Source organism: Watersipora subatra, chromosome 11 (assembly GCF_963576615.1).
Source record: "Watersipora subatra chromosome 11, tzWatSuba1.1, whole genome shotgun sequence".
Classification (NCBI taxonomy): Eukaryota; Metazoa; Bryozoa; class Gymnolaemata; order Cheilostomatida; family Watersiporidae; genus Watersipora; species Watersipora subatra.
In genome coordinates, this window is record NC_088718.1 from 529548 (window position 1) to 553537 (window position 23990).

General features: G+C 37.2%; 1 protein-coding gene across 2 annotated transcripts; it reads left to right on the forward strand.

The window, feature by feature from the left end:
- Positions 1-1499: 1499 nt before the first annotated feature.
- LOC137408196 (cell division control protein 42 homolog) lies at positions 1500-23918 on the forward strand. Of its 2 annotated transcripts, XM_068094600.1 has the most exons (6): positions 1500-1624; positions 13604-13670; positions 14966-15086; positions 15193-15375; positions 17115-17324; positions 23451-23918. In XM_068094600.1, exons 3-6 carry the CDS (start codon positions 14982-14984, stop codon positions 23541-23543), a joined length of 591 nt encoding a protein of 196 aa, XP_067950701.1. In that variant the 5' UTR covers positions 1500-1624; positions 13604-13670; positions 14966-14981; the 3' UTR covers positions 23544-23918. The 2 variants fall into 2 exon arrangements, with proteins under 2 accessions (XP_067950701.1, XP_067950702.1); XM_068094601.1 differs by lacking the exon at positions 13604-13670 and having other exon boundaries at positions 1531-1624.
- The last annotated feature ends 72 nt before the right edge of the window (positions 23919-23990 follow it).

The following is a 23990-nucleotide window of genomic DNA, read 5'->3' on the forward strand; positions in this document are numbered from 1 at the left end:
AATGTATAAGATGTTTTAATTTACAATGTATACATACTAAAATATATTTGTATATATATTTATGTTCTGGTAGTATAATCTTGTACTGTGAAGTCAAATCACACATATATAATAGTTAAGGTTGTGACCATTACAAAAACTATTACAGTAGATTGATAAGTCCTTATAGATGACAAGATGTAAAATAAGTTGCAATAACATTGAAGCAATGCAGTAGTGAGCATTTCACAACCATGCAGTGTATATGCATTGAGTACTTTTACTATCACAGCATACATGGAGTACAGCTGCTGCTATTTCCTTATGTTCAGTAAGTATTATTGATGCAAGGGAGAATCGCCTACTGCAAATTGTGCAGCTGTAGATGCAATAAGATTGTTGCTAGTACACATTGACTCAACACAATTTTAATGAGCCACAACCCTAATAATCGTATTAACTAGCAACTACTAAAATCAGAAGATATGGCAGTACTGTAACTGCAATCGGTTTGTTTGTACTTAGAGTTGTGCTCTCTTAAAAAATAACATTTCCGCGAAAGTGTTTGATTATTTCGACCGATAGTCTTAGATTTCGACAAATAGTCTATGAATTCGGCAAATAGTCTTAAATTTCGACTAAAAGTCTACGAATTCGACAAATAGCCTGTCGGCAACAACGGTTTCGACCAATAGATTTTCGACTAAATCTCCATTTACACGTACACAAAAACACATTCGCGAAAACTCATTCGACTAAGAACACCATAGATATAGTAGGTTTACTATATCTATGAAGAATACCGTTTGCGTCCTGTCCACAGGTTTCCTTTAGCTGGATATTACCGAAGCCGAGGCCAGGCCGTAGTCTACACACACAAAAACATCAAAGGTCCGCGTAGTTATGAGCAAAAACAAAACTATCTACTCAAATATCTCACCAATCCGATGAGCAGCGCACACAAAAACTAAACCAATCGACAGAGCCATTCATCATGTCAAATATTCCAAGTCATGTCCTGCACAACTCACCTTATGGTTTATCAAAATTTGTCCTAAAGTCCCTATTAATTTGAGACTGTCCGAATGCTGTTATAGAAATAGTCGCCGCTAGCCTAACCTACGGGTAATTACGTCCTGATTCAACATCTTACTAACTATCGGGGCACTGCTAAAAGAAGGAATCAAAAAGTTCGAGAGCACTCAGCAATGCCCCGATAGTTAATGAGATGTTGAAGTAAGACGTTAGGTTAGGCTAGCGGTGACCATTTCTAAAACAGCAATTGGACAGTCTCAAATTAATAAGGACTTTGGGACAAGTTTTGACAAACCATAAGGTGAGTTGTGCAAGACATGACTTGAAACTGGGAATATTTGACATGATGGGTGACTCTGTCGATTGGTTTAGTTTTTGTGTGTGCTGTTCATCGGATTGGTGAGATATTTGGGTGGATAGTTTTGTTTTTGCTCATAACTACGTTTACCTTTCTTGTTTTTTGAGTGTGTAGACTACGGCCCGGCCTCGGCTTCGGCAATATCCCGCTACAGGAAACTTGTGGTTACTTTGGTTTTTTGGACTTCCCCAGTTTCACTTAGGAGCTAAATAGCGCCAACGCGTTATTTAACTTAATTTATGTGTGTATGAGGTAAATAATATCTAGTCAAAAGTCTCCTATTAGCAGTAACTCTTAATTATGTGATAGTTACCTTTATAATCATTGGCAAGTGGAGAGACGATTTCTGATTGCGATTGTCGTATATATCTTCTTATCATTAATCACACCCGCTTCTGTGCAGAAGCCTTATTGTGATATCCTATAAAACTAGAGATTGGGGTCAATAATCTTTTCAAAACTTAAGATTGCCAGATGGTGTTAGTGACTAGTATACAAATGGTTAAAGACTGTAAAACAAGACAATATGTTATAAGCGTGCAGTTCGATGAAAGAGGAAGTTTCTCTTAGTCTCTGTATTTATGTGGGATTTAATTTCACCTACACGAGTAGACGGGTATGCCTCACAATGCTGCACAGAAAATTCAGTATCCACTGAAACAGCTTTACTTATAATTTTTTTCCCTTATTGTTATGTCAGTAAGTCTGCGACGCCATTCAACAGAATGCCAGTCATCCACAGACCTGCCAACCCAAGAGTGGGGCAATGCGTGAGATTTGGTTTTGGGGCAATTGATGTATCAATGATAGTATATATAAAATTGTGGAAATTGGGGCAAAAATCTCACGCATTTCTCACGCATTTTCATTTTTTCTTTGGGGTGATTGCGTGAGTCTCACGCCCAATGCGTGAGAGTTGGCAGGTATGGTCATCCGTATCCATTTGATCAGTGATTTTATCATTTTTTTGCGGAAGGCCCAACGATATGCTTTACGGTTTATCATTTCAAGTTGTTTTATATGCTTTTGAATGTATGGCGACCACACTACTGAGCTGTATTCAACAATGGGACGACCAATAGTAAAATAGGCAACAGATTTTGTTTTAGTAGCAGCTGATTTCAAGGATCGCATGAGCATGTGGAGTGTGCTATTGGCTTTAGCGCAAAATGATTAATGTGAAGGTCTGGTGCAAGGTTTGATCTGATCACAACGCCCGAGTATGTAAAACTTCGAACAGAGTCGAGACAAATAGGATTTATATAGTATTTGCAAGCTAATGTAGATTCATTGGAGATCCACATAGATTGGCATTTACTAGGATTGAAACTCATTTTCCAGTCATTAGCCCATGAGACAAGATTGTTTAGATCAGTCTGAAGATCAAGACTATCACTGTTGTTTCATATTATTCTGTACAGTAGTGCATCATCAGCAAATAAACTAAGCTGAGTATCCTTGGATATTGAGTTAGGCAAATCCTTAATGAATATAAGAAAAATTAGGAGCCCTAAGACTGAACCTTAAGGCACTCCAAACGTAACAGGATGAGGTGAGGGAAGCCCGTCGTTGATTGATACCTGAAAACTATGACCAGTAAGTCAACTACAAATCCAATCAATTATAGATGGATGCAGTCCAAACATTTTCATTTTGAAAATTAGTTTATTGTGGCTAACCACATCAAATGCTTTGGAAAAGTCCAGTATAACAGCATCTGTTGGAATCTTTGAGTCAAAATGTTTTAATCTGGGAGGTCTGTAATAACACACCAATGAGAAGGTGATGTCACTTAAACTTAGGGACAATTCAATCATTTCTCCACTAGTATAAGATTTGATGTTAGTAACCTTTAGTAGAGATAAGTTTGATATTCCAATGAGAAACCCGCCTCTATAGCCTGTCATATTATGTCGATCAGCTCTGTATAAAGTAAAGTTATGTTATTTCAGCATCACTTACATCTTTATCCAGTTTGTTTCTGTGATAGCAAGAACTGAGGGCTGGTGTTGTTTGATGAGGTAATCCAAGTACTGCGTTTTACCTCTGATTCTATTTGCGTTCCAGGTTAGGACCTTGACACGATAGTCCATGTCTTGTCCTATGCCGGAACATGAATTTTGCTGTTACGTACTCTGTACCTTATAGAAGGATTTTCCTTTTCAAGTTCTTTTTTGGTTTTACGAAGGTCATTTTCCACTTTGATTTGTTCTTTGGTTAGCTCGTGTCTGACGAATATGTCCTTAGTGAGATGACAACGAAAGTTATTCAGAAATTCCAGTTTCATCACCAGAAAAATAAAGGAGACTTTAACTTGTCTAAGTCTGGACTGATCTGGTTTATATTGATCCAATCTGTGAATCTTGGTGACATTATGATATTTGACCTGATCCTTTCATCCTCTCTTAAGTCATGGAACATCTCCCTTAACTGAGTAGCTTCAGGAAATGATCTAACATTAGAGGGCATGGGTTGTTTGAGTAAGTTTTTTAATTCGGGTTGAGTAGGAAGTGTATCCACAATGTTTTTAGTAATTGAATGTTGAGAGTTTTGAATAGATTAATCTATTGTGTTTATCATTGAACGGATATCATCGTTACTCTGACTGTTCTTTGACACAATATCAACATGCGATGAGCGGGTTTGAACAAGTGATTCACTAATCATTCTAGTGACAGTTTCTATTTTAGTGTTGAGATCATTTAAGTTAGTTGAGGTATTAGGACCATACACATAACTGTTTAGGTAAACACGTTTTACAGCAGTAGACTAAGTCCGGTAGGGAATAGCCATGGGAAGAGACCTTGCCTTTCCAATCGTCTATGCATGCTGCATGAAAACTTTCAGAGCGAGTACCACAGGTAACGCCTACTGCGGCCTTTTCAATAGGTTTGGAACACTTGGAAAAAGACATGACCGAAGTGTCACCTGGTCAAGTACTGTAGTGTAACTACTATATATATAGGATAGTAAATGAGAAAAGAACAAAATTATAACGATGACAAAACCAAGTTGTTAGTAAGGTAATAACAAACAACTCTAGCTCTCAAAAAGTATCTACAACTATCTCGCCCTTTACTCTACGCAGGATATCACATTGAAGAAGGAAAAACTGAGAGACTTGTTGGAAACTTATAAGACTATGTGTGTATTTCGGATAGCAGCAAAATATTCACGTCCACCATCTTGGAAACCGGAAGCTGATTACATGATACATTATTACTTCGAACTTGCATTGCGATTACTATGCATTAGCGAGCCTTTACTATATCACTGTTTGTCAAACACACGTCTTTGCCAGTGATTGTGATTTGTTTTTGCATGTGATCAGGTCAGTTTAATTTACAGAAAATGTTAAAAAGACTTCTTATTAAGCCAATGGTCTTTGTTACCTTTTTTGGCCACTCTTAATATGTGTCTATGTCATTTAAAAGTGTTTTCTATAAAGACTCATAGGTATCTTACACTGTTTTCTTGTGGGATAAGAGTGCTATTTAGCGCTACAGTGAAACTGGAAAAGTCTTTCCCAACCTCCTTATGAACACATTTAGTACGGTAAAAAGAAACTCCCTATTGGACAGACCCGACTTAAAGTGCTGTTACGTTATCTTGAAGACCAACAGCCTCGCACTCTGTGATATCCATACCTAATGGGATGTCATATGTGTAGAGTTGGCAGAATGTGTCCTTCACTGCCAGAGACGAGTCGTTTACAAACATAAAAACAGCAGATGTTTTTGATATATGTATTGAAGGAGAGGACATGACTCGTCAGTCGTACCGCTGGAGCGACTGTTTCGACTGTCCCGACCCTTCGCTCGCCTCGCGGACGGCTTCGGCGCCCGGCGCATTAGGTGCTACTCCGACGCATCGAGCGGCCAGTCGCTAGTCAGCCAAAGAAATGTCTGAGGTAAACTCGGACGGGGGTGGAGGCGCTCTCTTATCGCTCGAGTTCCGTAGTGTGGTTTCCACTCTTGTACGCACCCTCGTAGTGCGTACGCACCCTCGGAAATGGAATCGAACGACTCGAAAAGGCGGGAGCGCGCGGGTACCAGTAGCACGTGGGACCTCGCCTCCTGAGAAGAGCGACAAGCCGAGCAGCCTTCGGCTAGCCGAGCGAGATGGCCGCTAGTAATAGTACGCGGGACCTCGCCTCCTGAGAAGAGCGACAAGCCGAGCAGCCTTCGGCTAGCCGAACGAGACGGCCGCTACTAGTAGTACTCGGGACCTCACCTCCTGAGAAGAGGGGCAATCCGAGCAGCCTTCGGCTAGCCGAGCAAAACGGTCGCTACTAGTAGTACGCGGGACCTCGCCTCCTGAGAAGAGTGACAAGCTGAGCGGCGGTTTTCGCTGACTCGGCCCGACTTAGTAGAAAATTTTCCAACTCTGTCTGACTACGCCCGCCTGTCTGCCCGCCTTTTTAGTGACAGTTATATATATATAGGCGATTGATTGCAAAGCGATTGAGTGCGAGGCGATTGATTGCGAGGTGATTGATTGCCAGGCGATTGGTTGCGAGTGCGAAGTGATTGATTGCGAGTGCGAAGCGATTGATTGCGAGGCGAGTGCAAGAGCGCGATTGTCAACTGCGAGGCGGGTAAAAACTTCTCCGCCGAGGCGGGGGCTCGATAGTCAACTGCAAATATAGATGGGTATGAACGGATGCATGAATCTAGACACATGAATCTAGAATATTGACTAGATTTTACACACATCTAACTGTAAAACACCTTGCAGATTTCCATTGTTCTCCTCAACATTATTGGCATGTATATGTGTATGCATACTCTGGTGAGGGCAACAATTTCAGTAGACTGCATATTTGGAGTTGTTTTACAGTATGAAAGACAACTCTCAATAACCCTTACGCTGCACGTGAATCTGTTTCTGTAGGCGGGTAATGCAGCTAGTTGCCATACATGTTGATAGGTCTGTTGATAGTCTCTTATTTGCATGCTTGAATGAGCTTTTGTGGTTGGTGTAGTGTGTCTTAAATGCGCCTTCTGTAGAACGTTCCAAATGCCATAAACAAGCAGGTATTAACTATTTCTTGAAACAAAGACACATTTAATAGAGCAGCACCAATTTACCAACAGGCCCTTAAGACAAGTGGATATGAGCACCAACTCAAGCACACTCAGCAACCCACTATCACAACACCAAAAGCATACAGACTCCGCCGAAAAATCATAATTGCCATCTAAAGGACCACAATACTTCCAGCCTCGGCATCAGAGTATGACGAGCCAAAATTTATCATTGACCTTTAACTCTAGCATCTCTGTAACTATACTTTTTATCGAAGCTACGCTTAATCTCCGACTTCTTGAAGTCATCTTTTTGTTTAAATTTTTCATAACCCACATTGTAAACTTTTGACAGTCCAAATGTAGACCTTTCTGCCCTGCCAAACATGACTTTGCATGGTGAATATCCAGTCCATCGCGGAGTAGTCTTCTAGATTGACAAGGCTTCGATCTTGTCAATATCTTCTAACCATAGTTTTTTTTAACTATTTTGATGGCGCTGTTGCCTAGCCCATTAGATTGAGGATAGCGAAGGCTATTCGTAACCAACTGAAAACCATAGCTAGCAGCCTAATTTCTAAATGCATCATTATTATAGCCCTTGCAATTGCCCAACCATACAATTTAGGTACTCCAAAGCGGAGAATACAGTTTTCATAACATATATTACTGCACCAGATGTCTGAGCATGTACAGGTAACGCCTCAATCCATCTAGAGATAATCATTACTTACAATTTGCTTTCCAAGATAAATATATCAATGCCTATTACCTACCAAGAACATGTAACAGGCTTTCTACCATTGGTTGGTGTCTAATGTCACCATGACGGATGCAAGTTTCACAGGTTTTCACAAAATTCTCAAAGTCATTACCAACACCAGGCCACAACATGTAGACCTGTACACGGCGTCTACAATTTTAAATACTCTGGTGACCTTCATAATATTTTGCTAGATACAACACCCGCAAGGGCTTTGGGATGAAAATGCCAGAGTCATACATTATTAACTTATCGCACAAGGTCAACCTATGTCTACACGTATTAAACTTTTACATCTCATCACTGAACAATTTTTTAGGAGTTTCCCAACCATTGTTTACATGACTAAAGAGCTCTTTACTAATGTTACCAGTTTTCATAGCATCTTTAATTTTGTTTTCACAAGCTTCTGTATCTGCCAAATCTGCTACAATAGCTCCAACAAATGCTTCATACTCTTGTTAAGGTCTACAGAGTTATAACTACTGTTAGGACGGCACAATAGGTTCACCCCTAGTACATGTTCACACCTGGTGTATGAAATATGTTATAGTCATATCTCATCAACTGTAGCCTAAAGTATTGAACTCTTGATGGCACTATAAATATGAAATGGTTAAAGTTTATATTTTTTTATTCTGTTTTTGTTACCCATGTAAAGATAGGCATTCAGCTAGTTCATACCTAAAATTGACTTATATATCAAAATAACAATAAGCCGCATTCACTAAGCTACACGCATTAGCTCAGTCATTTGACTCTCCATGTAGCAAATACCAAAATTTTCTGTACGGATATCATTGATTGTTTGCATAGAATTAATTCATGCTGAAAATCTTTTGCTGACATACACTCAGTATTGTTGTAAAACCTCTGTCACAGGACTCTAATATACAGTTTTTTAGAATCAGGAAAAAATTCTGCACAATAATCAGTGCATTTGAAAAACAAAAAGATTGTGTAATATTTGGTAGTTTAGTGAAACGGCTGCAAAAGAAAACCCAACCAATCTTGCAGTATGACCAAAATGCAGACACACATTCTCTTGTAAAAAAATTTATTTTCAGAAATATCCTAGTGCTGAAGAGTTTCACTAGCAGAAATACATTTCGGTCACTGTTTACAATATTTCATTCATTCATCCTAAACAGGAACTTAAATGAACCTGAACGGACATAGTCTTTTCATACGTCAGAAGTAGTGTATGTCAGCTGTACATTGATATATCTTGTTTGCTCAAGTCTAGTTGGTGTGCGAGATGTAAACATGGATGGTAGAGCTCGTGAGGAATTTCTTGGTCGCATCTGGCAAAGGATTGCTGAGCTATATAAGTGTAACCATCTTTGATGTCTTTTTGTGGTTCTCTGATTTGCTGAGTAATGCATTTTTCTGATTTGTCTTCGGCTTGTATCTTCCGAATATCTTTTGGTGGTGATCTGTTGATTAATGTGCTTCTAGTTGAATCTTTTTAACATAGTAGAGGTTTTGGCAATTGGGCAATACCTTGTTCTGCTGATATCTTCATGCAACAAAGTTACAGTGACCTCTTCATAACTTGAATAGAAATGATTAACTTCTTTTTCTTTGCTTCCTTCTGCTTACCACATTATTTCGCGTAAACGCTGGTGTACGTAATACTATAATAAATAGTTTAATTTTAATTTAATTAGAGGGTATCTTGCTAGAAGTGAAACAATTATGATATATGTATGGTTATTAATTTATAAATGAATAGTAGGCTTTTTATGTGTGTAAGGTTTGCTTCTGTGTAGAATTTAAAACTTTAGGGAACTGGATAAAACTTATTTGTTGGTTGCTCAGTTCTAAAAATGTCAAAGAGGAAAGCGCTTTCTCTTTTTAGTACCAACATACTTACTGTGCACTATGTAATTGGTAGATAGTTGCTTCAGACTTACCTGTCAGGACACTTAACTCTTTTCTTTTATTTCTCGGACTCTCTGAGTTACTTGGATGATTTGTCTACTTTCAGCTACTGTCAGTTTGTTTTTGTGGACAGCCTTTCCAACATGTCATCCGAGTTGCTTGCTGATTGCATTCATGACTTGCGTTCATGATTTCCACCATTTAGATGCAAATCATGGGCTGGCACTCTCTCCTCTTTTACCACTTTTCTCTTTCTTTACTCCCTTAGTTTTTCACTCTTTCCTCTTCTACTGCTACTGTAGCAACCATCCATCAATACGATTAACATTACCACCTCGGGTCAATGGTACCTCCTTAACTGCAACTGGTTGTTTTGCATTTTATCTCCTTTTTATCTCCTTTCACTATGAGACGTGAAAGTAGCTGGCATTCTCTAAATAAAAACCTTTTGGGTCATATTTCACTGCCCAGACAAGGTTGCCATAGATTTGGCTGTTGATATGGGCCCAAACCTACTCATATAAGCCCGTTCATAAGAAGAAATGGGTTTATATCATGCAATATTCCTTTCACCTCTTCCAACCACTCAATGGCTGTTTTAAATGCCTCCGCATTTGGGTAACCCATAGCTGCCTCTTGTTTGGCTCTCAGCCTACCCATCTTTTGCTCAAACTTCCTTCGTACATCTTGGTCCTTATTTTCATGACTCAAGGTTTTTCTTGATTTTCAACAGGTTTTCAACTATTATGCTGCTTGTCATTTATGTTTGAATAAAATATAGAGGTATAGTCTATATATATATTTTTTTCAAAGTTTGTCTGTGTATTCATCATTGTGTTTGTCCAGCTATAGCTATTAAAATCTTGGAATTTAAAATTCCACATTATGATGGATTGGAACTTATGGAGATTGCAACCGCAAGATTTCAATCCATATGCTCCAACACTGAGCTAAATAAGGCATAATGATCAAATACGTTATCATATATTGTATAGTGTATGCACATGCTAAATGACGTATTATTTTAGCATCGCACTGCCCCATATTTTATAACAGGGGCAGTATGATGCTCCTGTTATGAAATAATCTTTGCCTAACTATAGGAAACGCGATGCTTTTTCGTTGTTTTTTCGATGGGCGAATTTGTTCTGCCGAATGATATCAACAATAATTTCTCTTCAAATTAACATTTGGCGATTTGGGGATGTGATGGAGACTGAGCTACTATCCTTTGAAAATCTATTACTAGAGCAGTATTTAGTTTGTTCTTTTGTTTAAATTGAATCACATTTAATGAATCTGATTTGATTTTTGCACTGATGCTTATTTTTGCTCTGAAATTTCACCAAAAACTATTTCAAGCATGATAGGCAAGTAAAGTTAGAAGGGTGTCGGTTCGGCACACTCTTGCACAGTTCTATATCTCACTGCGATGTTGCTTAGCACTGATTCATCCCTAGTCACATTTGCCGGCAAACCCGTGTGTAGATCTGTAATGATTCTGAGTAATTTTTTAGTTTAGTCGAACATTTGAAAAACCTGCCAAAAAGCAATTCTTGGCAGTTTACTAAAATTATTAAATACCACGTATGTGGTCTGATCATAAAGCTCCCGGAATGGAGTTTCATACACTTGCATATTCGTACGGTGGAAAAACCCATTGCAGCGTTTGCTGGGAAACATCTCCGGACTGTTGTCACAAAATTTCAGGTTGCTATGACAACGCGTTCTTACGTGAGTTGGCGATATGTCAAAGTCTGTCAGGTGCTTCCGGCGATTTAAAAAAAAATTTATCAGCACGTCTAATAAACCGGAACAGCGTATTTGCATTAAATTTTGTGTAAAGTTAGGGAAAATAAGAATATTATGACCTTCGAAATAAAGTTTTGATCATTCCTGAAAGCTTCCTTAAAATTGTTGCAAACGTGCATCCTGAGCTCCTTTTTTTCATCAGTTAGCAAGCGTCGTGCGAAATTTGCTGCGACTCGTTTCATGTTTAATCGTCAGTTAAAAACCTTTTTGAAAATTTCCAAAACCAAGTCCAGTCTCTCCAGATATCTCTTTAATGGTTAAACGTCAATCTGCCATGACTAGTGACCTCACACTGTCATTTGACGAGCAATTCTTGCCGACGCTGGTCTGCCAGACCTCGCATCATCTTCAGTGCTGTCTCTACCTTCATGAAAACGTTTTTGCCACTAAAAAATTTGTGTTTTTTTAGAGCAGCATTTCCAAAAAAAGTATTTAACATTTCAACTGTCTGAGTACTTGTTTTCTCTATTTTCGCACAAAATTTGATGCAAATATGATGTTCTGATTGATTAGACATGACGATAAGTTTGTTAAAAAGTCGCCGAAAGCACCTGACAGACCTTGACATATCGTCAGCTTGCGTGAGAAGGCGCTGTCATAGCAACCTAAAATTTTGTGGCAACACTCAAAAGGTGTTTGTTTTCCAGCAAACGCTGCAATGGGTTTTCCATCGTGCAAATGTGCAAGTGTATACAACTCCATTCCGGGAACTTTTTAGATCAGACCTCGTATAGTGGCATATTGTCTTCAGTACACTTTTTTGCACCCTTCTTATGCACTTATGCGGAGCACCATGTTTGTTAGATTCCTCTACTTCTGAACTAGCACTGGGACTCATGAACCACTATTGAGGTAGCAAGTATGAGAGATTCTTGCCTACAGTAGATAAAAGGAGAAAGTTCTTTCGAGTTTTCTCCTTTTGAATAAGGGGATATTTCTTGGGACAATATAATCTTTAGGTATACACTAAGCATCCCAAATCTCTGACCACTCAGTTTCTATGCTGCAGATAGCGTATCATGTCTGCAAGATGTTTTCCTTCCTTGTCTGGAACTAATAGCCAATATGGTCTCATTCATATCAAATGGGTCATTCAAACACGGGGAGCTGGTCTTTACGTAACCCGACTTTCATTAAGTGAATTGCTTAAAGTGGCTAAAAAATCATTTCAAAATCTTTTATTTGCAGAACTGTCTTCCTATCATAAAACTATACAAATTCATTTTATTTGGACCTTCAGTGTGATATGGAATGCTATCATGTTTTTTCTGATTGTTGGCTACCTGGTTTCTCTCATCATCGGGTATTCATATCTCTGGTGTACCTTTAGAGCTGGTTCTAGCCATTAGAGTGTGCTTTCTTCCATTTTCGCATTGCACAACAATGAAGCTTGTTTTTTTTAATAAACTCTGGCATGTGCCCATCGTGTCCATAAACCAATCCTAGGGCTCTCTTTCCCGCTTTTTAAAAAGCATAGTGCTGGTAGTAGAATACAGTTTCTAAATTTCTTTGCTTTAGATCTCAGCCCTTCAGTCTTGTTTATTAGGTTTCTCTAGTTCTTTTTGCATACTTGTATTCTGCTTTTGTTGCTGTGTTGTGCATTTTTTCTTGTGCATCCAGTCTCCATTTACCACAAAACCTATATTTAGGTGCCATGGCGCTGTATTTTTCAGCCTTCCAATTGTAGCGTTTTATTAGAGGTTACATTCAAATCGAGGGTGACACTATTTTTTAACTAGCTTGTCAGGATTTTTCAAGATAAATTCAAACCTTTTACAGGAAAAGCGATGCTAATGTCGCTTACGTATATTTTGCACTTTCCTTTGCAGGGATCTACATTAGTGTCACTCTCAGCTTTTTTGCTAAACCATTTTTCATATACCTAAAGACTAAGTTAAGCAAGGAACTACTTTGAATGAAACATGTTAGTCGGATACAGTTATTAATTTGATTGCGTCAGTTACAAAGTTTTAAAGACAAAGCCGTGAAGCTTTGGAGTTGGAAAAAGGACTTCAATGCGCCATAAAATAGCTGCTATTATGCCATACTGTGTTTCTTAAGCGTATTTTCATCATTTATCAAAACGCTTCAAAGTTTTCAGGTCAGATTGTAAACCACATTATGGATGAACCTGAAGACATGATGTAAATCAAATTTAGACCTAAATGCCTTTGTATTAGAGTGTCGTTTTGATGATTGTGCTGTGATCGATCTTCTCCGGTACATCATCACTAAAACCATGGCAACCACCAACAACAAAAAATTAATTGGTATTGATGTAATCAAGTTACTATTAGTACCATTTGGTGGACACATTTTTACAGATAATTTTCTATTATGGGTTTGTAAAGATCAAAAAATGTCAAAGTGATGGTCAAATAGAAATGCCATTCAATGAAAGAGTGACGCTGTATTTTTCAACCCTTTTCCTATATGGCGTTTTATTAGAGGTTGTGTTCAAGTATAGGTCGCATTCAATTAGACATTTTACGGTAATCATCATCTTACATTTTAACACCCTGTGGTCTGGACCACAGTCTACTCCATCTATCACTTCCTTTACTTTTTTGTCTGGCAGTTATATAGGTAAGAGTACAGGTAGCAACGTTTAGATCTTAGGTATATTGATGTTGCTGTATGCCTCCTTGTGTTTACAAATAGTATGAATGAAAAAAAGTGCAGAGCACAGAACTGAAAAACCAATATGACGGCAAAAAAATGTACGAACACTTTATTTTGTTTCAGGCTGGCAGAACATTTCATACTAACATGCAACTATTAATATGTTGATGAGAGCCTGGAAAGAGATACTGTAAGTATCTTCCATCAAAATACATTAATTAGATTGGCTATCCATTGACTACAATATACTAAATATAATATCGTCACAAGAGTAAAAAAGGACTATATATTTTGCACTGCACTGGTTCATAAATGATATGCACAGAGTAGATTTATTATAGAATTTTGTTTTAGACATCAAGACAAAACATAAAGCAACAGTCAATGAACATCTTTATATTTATTCTTTGTTTGCACGCGTTAGTGTGTTTGTATTAGGCGTTGATGAGGTGTTGAGAAATGCTAATCTCCAGGTATCATCCGTTTAAGGATTCTTACACTGCCCAGACCAAGCACATTGGTTTTAATGAAAATGCTATAAAGATAGTTGATTTGGTTAATCAAATTCCACACATTCTTCCTCAAGCTCTCTTTTTAAGTATAGCTTTCCGAACACATTTTACCTCGTTCTCTATTTCTTCTGTTTTTTCGGTACTTTTCAATTTGCTAGACAGGCTTAGCCACAAGCCCAATATTCTTGTTAGTTATTTTATACATATAGATTCGATGTTACTGCTGGCTGACAAGAAAACATGGTATGAGCTGATGGTCTCCACCGTAGTCAAAACTATACACAGTAATTTGGTTGGTCATTTTGTGCAAAGGAGTAGTTAATTGATGTTTTTCAGTGCACAGATCATTCAGTGCACAGATCATTCAGTAAAACTAGATCTCAGATCAGTTTAATATATGAGATAGACATCTTAAACTATCCTTGAAAATTTCAACCTCAAAAGAGTTACAGAATAGCTTGTTGTGGTGCTGAAATATGGCGCTATTGTTCCCACATTCCAAAGAACCATTTAGTCAAAGCTCAGCAATGCAGTGATCTGGCTGATATGAGACCACATATGTTCTTTGACTACAGTGTATTCTATTTTTACATCATGTTAGTCATCCAATCTTTGCCCTACGATGTTAAAACCTTTTCATTCATTTCACATACACTGTGTTTGTACCAGTAAATGCATTAGAGTGTACCATATTAGTCGAGCTGTTCACATAGAGTAGCCTTTTCATTCAGTTCATGAGAGTACCATATTATTTGAGCTGTTCAGGTCTTATTTGTACAACATTTGAATTGTTCACATGGTTTTCAGGTTCTACAATATGTACAGACATGTAAATTGTCCCTGTACCTCTAAGTCCATCATAAAGCCTTCTCTCCGAGAGAGTTTACTTTGCTTAATACTTCGAATAAAGAGCTTGAACATTAAAAACCACTGTATGTTACTAGCTACTAGCATTGTAATCTATCTTTGGCAGGAACTGAAGAAACAAAATGAAAAGGGTGAAAATTGTGGTTGTTGGAGATGGAGGAGTAGGCAAGACATGTCTCCTTATATCTTACACAGAACAAAAGTTCATTGCTCAACACTTACCTACAGTAAGTTCTTACTCAACTATACAAGCAGGTGTTTATTAGTTGAGGTGAGAAGCATAAAAGCTGTATTGTCTGATCGCTGCCTATAAAGTCTATTTTTCTGTTTAAGATTTTCGACAGCCGTGCAACAACGGTTACAGTTCAAGGGAACGCATATTTGTTGGACCTTTTTGATTCCGCGGGGCAGGAAGACTACGAAAGACTGCGCACACTTTCTTATCCACAAACAGATGTCTTTCTGGTGTGCTTCAGTGTGGTTTTACCTTCATCATTTAAGAATGTTACGGAAAAGGTAAAATGATAGTTTGTATTTGTTGTGACATGTTTCATATAATGTACATTATTATATCCTCTTATAATATCCATACATCATGTTATTATATTCTCTTATAATATCCATACCTCATGTTATGATATTATTTTATAATATCCATACATCATGTTATTATATTCTCTTATATTATCCATACATCATGTTATTATATTCTCTTATAATATCCATACCTCATGTTATTATATTCTCTTATAATATCCATACTTCATGTTATTATATTCTCTTATAATATCCATACCTCATGTTATTATATTCTCTTATAATATCCATACTTCATGTTATTATATTCTCTTATAATATCCATACCTCATGTTATTATATTCTCTTATATTATCCATACATCATGTTATTATATTCTCTAATAAAATATCCATTCTTCATGTTATTATATTCTCTTATAATGTCCATACCTCATGTTATTATATTATCTTGTAATATCCATACCTCATCCCATGATCAAACACGAGCGAAGCGAGTGTATTTGGAAGCTTCATGATAAATGCATATGTGCACACAACTCCCAAAAAGTATTAAACACGAGCGAAGCGAGTGTATTTGGAAGCTTCATGATAAATGCATATGTGCACACAACTCCCAAAAAGTATCCACCAGCAGCCATACCCAAACCCTTGTACCGAAATCCCATCAAAAAATTTAATCATTTTTCTTTGAAGTCGTTTAAGTATAATAATGATACAAAACACCTATACACCTATTTAAATATGTTACCAAGTCTTTAAAAATTGCCTACAATATCCTAAAATTTACCCATCTGATCGGATGATACATAACTAGAAACATTTATTTGGCCTAATGTCGCCATTAAAACCTGACAAGCCTTTTTAATCAAAATTAAGACCGGCCAACAAAACGCCCATAAAGCCATGCGACAGATAGTAGAAAAACATGCACATTTCGCCAGTCTATGGCATTGTCCAATTGCCGAAGGTTTCTGTAATAAACGTAGACCGTTTGTTTTACCTTCAGTAAATCGTAACATTATGACATTGCAATATTGATTTACAGGTACGAAAATGTGGTACACAGTTTATCAGCCTATGTTTTTTTGTCCAATTACCGATGATCTCATTAAATTATCTAGAACATTAGCCAAATTTCTTTACATCTTATGTACAAGCTAGGGCCGAACTACAATGCCCATTTATGACAAGAACATTTCTTTATTTTGCTCCAGTTTGCAGAAAACTTCCAGACACACCTGAATGCTAATGCTTGCTTTCTGTTACAGATCGCTGTCAAAACCATTCTACATTCAACACAACCAACTTTCAAACTGTGTATATTACCCAGCAGCTTACCATTTTACTTCTAATATTGCATTTCTCCTATTGCAGGGGAGAGATATAAGCATATAATCTTTTCCTTTCATTATTGCTGTTTGTTGTACATAATAACACCCAGTACATTACAGCTACCATTGCAGTTCTCCTGTTGCACTGCAGTGCCATTTGACTGCTAATATTGCATCTCTCAACCAGCAGTACCCTTTCTTTTTTCCATTACCACTTTCGTCGTGGGCTGTATGACAGGGTAATTTCTAGTGTTATTATATTCTCTTATAATATCCATACATCACGTTGTTTTAGCCTCCTACAATCTCCAATATTAGCAATTCTGTTTTGGTTGCTAGGTTTTCTTGCCTCATTGAAATTTAAGCTGCTTGCTCTTGGTTTCAGTGGATCCCTGAGATAAAGCATCATTGCCCACACACTCAATTCATATTGGTTGGCACCCAGTGTGACCTTAGAGATGACCCTAGAGATGACAATACTGTCATTCAAGATCTTCAGATGAAGGATGAGAAACCAATTAGCTCTGAGCTTGGGGAGAAATTGGCTAAAGAGCTGAAGGCCTTTAAATTTTTGGAGTGTTCTGCCCTTACTCAGGTACTGCATCACATGCTATCCCCTTACTCAGGTACTGTAAAATGTACATCACAAGCTATCCCCTTACTCAGGTACTGTAAAATGTACATCACAAGCTATCCCCTTACCCAGGTACTGTAAAATGTACATCACACGCTATTCCCTTACTCAAGTATTCAAAAATGTACATCACATGCTATCTCCAAATTTTGTAGCTCTTATACAATGTGCCAATTTCCTCTATAATAATGGTGATATTATATAATAACACTAGCTGCATTACCCGTTTACGGTAATAGATTCACGTACAGCAAGAGGTTTATTGAGAGTTGTCTTTCATACTGTAAAGCAATTCCAAATATGAAGTCTACTGAAATTGTTGCCCTGATCAGACTGCATACACATGCAGTCATGCATGTCAAGAATGTTGGGGAGAACAATAGAAATCTGCATTGTGTTTGACAGCTAGTCTACGATGCATCAGTCTCGAACCACTCAAATCGGAGTTGTCCTATTTTTGTACAGAGAACTGATAATGAAATTGACATTGCTAGGCAAACTGAAGTTCTTCAAATTGGCAGTATTGAAAAATTTTGCATGTTTTAAGAAATTCTACAAAATATTTTGCTATCACCAGCATTTATTGAATGGAGACTCCTACATGCTTGAAAAACTAATCAGGGCTCACCAGTTCTTCGTCTATAGCCTGTGTTTTGACATGGTATATACAAACAGTGCTGCAGTAATGTGGTTGTGTTTATAAAATTTACTATTGGTAAAATTTACATGTACAACACCACAGACAGTATGATGTCAAGGCAGATACAGCATTAGCACCTTACAATAATAAAACAACGCCAACATGATTGCCTTTTTATGAGATACAATAAGGAAAACGAATGCATGAAAATATATGCATGCATATACTGAAAAGACATGTTAGAAAATACTGCATGTGGATAATATGTAGGTATAGCGGAACATAAAGGACATAGCATGATATAACATTAACATAACATTAATTCAATGCAAGCATGACATAACAATAACACAATTTTAATTCAATGCATCACTTGCGGATAGACAACATTTTTTGTTTTTCTCTTGGTTGTATGAACAAACAGTTTTTAGCTTGTGCCTACTCTTGAGCAGGCAACGTACAGCTGGCCGAACAACAGCTGTAGTTAGTGCATTTTGCTGTTGTCGCCATTGTGTTTGCTCTGGAAATTCAGCTCGCCGAGCAGCTGCTGTGGCTAGTGCATCATGTTCCTGTCGCCACTGCATCTGCTCAGTGGTTTCTGCACGTCTGGCAGCTGTAGCGGCTGCTTTGAGCCGTTTGAGTCGCTGCTGGGTTGGCTCAGCAGTCTTTGCACTTCTAGCAGCTGCAGCATCTATTCTGGCCCGCTCTCGACGTAGCTGTGTTTGTTCAGTAGTTTCTGCTCTTCTTGCAGTAGCAGTTCTGTTTTGTTGTAGGCGTAGCTATGTTTGCTCTGCAGTTTCTGCACTTCTAGCAGATGCAGAAGCTATTCTGTTTCGTGGTAGGCATAGCTGTGTTTGTTCTGCAGTTTCTGCTCTTCTAGCAGCTGCAGTAGCTATTCTGGCCTGTTCTAGTCGTAGCCGTGTTTGCTCAGCAGTTTCTGCTTGTCTAGCTGCTGCTTTGTGAATTCGGTCTCTTTCTCCACGGAAATCAATCTGTTCTTGCGTTTTGGCAGTAGGCTTTTTGGGAGGCATTGTACTGCTTCAAGAGGTGAGCGTTTTAATTGGTAAAACTTCTGGTTTTTAGGTTATTTGAGTTATATTTTCAATTGGGAGCGTTTCTAAAAGTGAATGAGATGGTGTGCTTTTTTGTAATATACCCTGCTCTCTTCTCACCGTCGCCTATCGTAACGCTCGGAGTACTCGTGCAAGTTCTGTAGTAGCTGTAGTTCTGTAGTACTCGTAGCTGAAAAAAAAGTAAAAGTAATTCAGATGCGGAAGTAAATGAAGAGATACATAAGCAATATCGGCCAAATGGCTGGCAGTAGGCCGATAGCTAAATTTGTACATGAACGGCAGTGAAAGGGTTATGTAGTAGAGGTGTGGCAATTCATAGACAATACAACATTGAATGAGAAGTACTTACCTTTTTGAAGTAAAAAACTTAATAGGTGATTTCCGACGCGAAAAGAATTGTCTATGTGGCTGGAAAAAAAACAAACATTCACGTGACCTTCTATTGGCTTCGTACGACCGATTCGAAAAAAGGAAAGACTCTCTATAATTTATTTACTACTCATATTAATTCAGTTCGCTTCGTACGACCGATTCGAAAAAAGGAAAGACGTTCTATAATTTATTTACTACTCATATTAATTCAGTTCGCTTCGTACGACCGAATCGAAAAAAGGAAAGACCGCTCTATAAGGTGGACTAACACACACGTACACACACAAATATATAGACAGATTTTTTGCCGTTTATATAGTAGATTAAATATTATAATGATGATGATATCATATAATAGTATTGTATATTATAATAATGAGGATATTATACTGACTCAACATGAATGTGAACTCTTACCACAACTATTATGTCAAGGTAACACCAGCTAATGATTCACTCTTTCACTACCAAATTAATTTCTCTACCGATGACTTAACTATCTATTTTTTAAATATCTATAAATATCTATTTTCTATTTGGTGAAACCTAATATTAGACAAGGACACGTACAAGTTGTCATAATTTTTGAACCACTTGGTCTATAAAAAATGTTTTGATACCAAGTTAATCATCATAAAACATTACATCAGTTAATGCCACAAATAATGTCGCAAGTGTGCTGCAGAATGGGACTTTTTTCAGCCACTTTTGCTGCGACCTTATATCCGGGTCGGATGATTAATCAATATTATTACATTATTATTACTGTTTTTATTATTACTGTTGAATATAAAATAATCACTCCCAGTAAAACTTCTGTTCAATAAAAATTACTTAAAGTCAATAGATTTAAAATTCGTGAAACCTCCATAGCTGTAACGCGTCTCACACAGCTGGTCATTGCTAAGAAGAAGTTGCGATAAACATTGATGTCTTCTCTTCACAAAATGAAACTATACTCAAGATGAGTTGTAAACATCTTTTCCATTGGTTCAGTGCATGCAGATGATTGTTTCTTTTCATTTATGTACAAAGATGATAGGCCAATTACTTAACTATGGTAGGCTCTCCTGCAACATAAATAATCCGTTCCAGGAACATTCACATCATAGGGAATTTGCGTTATAAGATATATGTTGGTTCCCTAATCCGCTCCAAGATCTTTCCAAATTCATCCCTTTGGCCATACAAAAAGGAAAACTAGAGTTAACTTTTTAATTTGTAGGCTGTACTGTAACGGCAGTACTGTTGATTTGCATTAACAACATTTCTCCTTTTACTGATCATCTTCACTGGTTTTATTGACCATGATTGCAGTAATTGTACAATAAGCTATAGGAGAGCGCACATTTTTGACGTTCATTTACAACGATTTGCTTATTTTTACTAAACAGAAGTCTATTCTGTGAAGTAAAACTAATCACAAATATTTTGTACGTCTGAAATTAAGAAAAACGAAAAATATTTTTCTATAAAAGAGCGATACTACTTGTTCATTGCGTATCTGCATCTACGGGGTCAAGGTTAGATTAAAAGATAACATTCGACGATACTCCAACTCGTGATATGTAGATTGGTAGACCGACGCTGTAACACCTATGAACAATTGGGCAGCTACCCTATTCTCTGTTTTGTCGACACTGACGAACTAGAATGTCGCTTTGATTAGAATGTCGCTAGAACATCATTTTTTTCTCAGAAGTGCGGTATGATAGGTTACCATTCAAATCGAATTTGAGGACTTGCTCCACTTGACATTTTACGTTATATGGACTTGACGTTATTGGAGCGTCTATTGTACTTACTAATCAAAAACATTTTGTACGAAGCCTACTAAAGCTCCGCCATGCAGCTCTTGGCCATACACAAACGCTTTGCCTGGCTGTACTACGTGGCTCGTCATAGTGAAAGAGTTGTCCCTGGTACTTTGGTAACCGTTATTGTCTCTCGTCTGAGTATCAATACAAAAGAAATGTTCACTGATCAAAGAGTTAACACATCCATCAAAGTTTTGCCATAAAAATATTAAGATATAATGTGTTATCATGTCATGTTGTTTGTGTTAGACTCAACATTCACAGCATAGAATCATGGTTGCCAAATTTTTTGATTTGCTATGAACATCGAACTTGTCGTATTTCTGTAGATCACACTAGCGAAGTCTTCAGCCTAAGATATTTGTCATAATATTTGGCCCCAGAATTATTGAAATATAAATATTTCCATAACTCAGACAATTATGTCGGAGTGCCAGAAGGGGCAGCTATTAGTGTGTCAGCATACCATACTGAAAGTTACGAGTTCAAACTCCGTACCATGCAATATTTTTTCCCACGGACAGACTGATGGACATAGCTCTTCTTACAGTTAAAATAATAATAATAATTTTATAAACTAGAAATTCCACTGTCATACAGCCCACGACCAAAGAGATGGCCAGAGATACTGGCAAAAAAATAAAGGGTACTGATGGTTGAGAAATGCAATATTAGCAATCAAATGGCTCTGCAGTGCAATAGGATAACTGCAATGGTAGCTGTAATGTACTGGGTGTGGGTGTTATTATATACAACAATAAGCAATAATGAATGGAAAAGAGTATATTTTCCCCCTGCAATAGGAGAAATGCAATATTGGCCAATATTAGAAGTAAAATGCACTGATATTCTTAGAATAATCAATTTTATTAATATAGTAATAATAGAAAAACAATACACAATTTTGATTACATTTCAAAACGTAATAGGTAGCAATATCGAGAAGTGGTATTTATATAGGTTTTTAGAAAATTTATTTAAAAAGTGTTTGGTCATGACAAACAACAACAATGAAAGGAAAATATTACACGTTTATATCTCTCCCTTGCAATAGGAGAAATGCAATGTTGGCCAATATTATAAGTAAAATGCACTGATATTATTAAAATAACCAATATTGTTAATATAGTAATACAGCAATAATAGAAAACCTATGAGCGTTCATGCGTCTCGAAGATTTCTGCAAACTGCAGCAAAATAAAAGCTATTATTAAAGTGTTATAAAGCTGTAGGCCTAATTTACTGTAATGTATGTAATTCAACAACAATAAAGAAATATGTTTATTATAACTCTGAAATGCAAAATTAGAAGTAAAATGGCAAGCTACTGTGTACTATACACAGTTTGAAAGTTGGTTGCGTTGAATGTAGAATGGTTTTGATAAGCGATCTTTAACAGAAAGCGAATAAGAGTATTCACGTGTATAAAACTGTAGCAAAATAAAAAATGTTTTCGTCATGAAGGGGCGTTGTAGTTCGGCCCTAGCTTGTACATAAGTTGTAAAGAATTTCGGTTAACGTTTCAAATAATGAAACCTTCGGTGATTGGACAAAAAACACAGGCTGATAAACTGTGTACCACATTTTCGTACCTGTAAATCGGTCTACGCCTCAAACGGTCTACGTTTATTACAGAAACCTTCGAGTAAATTCGATTACAAGTGAAAAATGCCATAGACTGATGAAATGAGCACGGTTTTATCGTGAAATGCGCACTGCTAAATAGTTCTACAATCGGTCGCACGGCTTTATTGGCGTTTCAATTTTCGGTCTCAACTTTTATTAAACCGAGCTTTTCAAGCTTTTTGTGACAATTTTCGTTCAAATTAATGTCTATTTGTGTATAATCCGATCAGATGGGTAAGTTTTAAGATATTATCGTTGGTTTACAAAGACTTGGTAACATATTTAAATAGGTTTAAATGTGTTTTGTATCGTTATTATACTTTAACGACTTTAAATTCCGATGCTTAAATTTTTTGATGAAATTTCTTGACGAGGGTTCGTCTCATTGTTGATGAATAATTTTCGTAAGTTGTGTGCGCATGCATTTATCATAAAACTCCCACACTTCCGCTCCGCTCGTGTGGTCATGGGACAATATTTCTGTTTAGCAAGAGACAGTGTAAATTACCTGATGGTCAGATTTAGTTTACTAACAGTGGACTGCATTCTATTTTTGCAGAAGGGATTAAAGAACGTGTTTGATGAGGCGATACTTGCAGCCTTGGAGCCACCAGAGCCTCCAAAGAGGAAGAAGGGTTGTGTGATGCTTTAGATTCAACACTTTAGTTCAACATGATAAGTTGAGTTGCTCCAAGTACACTTCTGCAGCCATCTGGCTCAGGCCTTCTTTTCTTACTCGAAATCCACTATGCATGACAGTATCATCTTTCAATAGCCTTTGCTCCTACTTTCATGTTAATTAATGGACCTCACTTAACTAGTAGGAAAAACTCTCTCAGGACTGGAACTTTTTAGCACTGCTGTCTATTCTGAATATTCACTTCACTTTTTTGACAATCAAAGTTTTATATTTTTACTAAATTTAACGTAATTATTTTGTTATATAGAAGTTTGTTGGTTATGTCAAGTAAGCTTTTATAAATGCGTCTGTATAATATTAAATTTAGTATATGAAAACTTGTTGTAAACCACCATAATAATATGGCAATATTAATTACAGCCATTTAGTCACTTTCATCATCACAAACCGCACCCTATT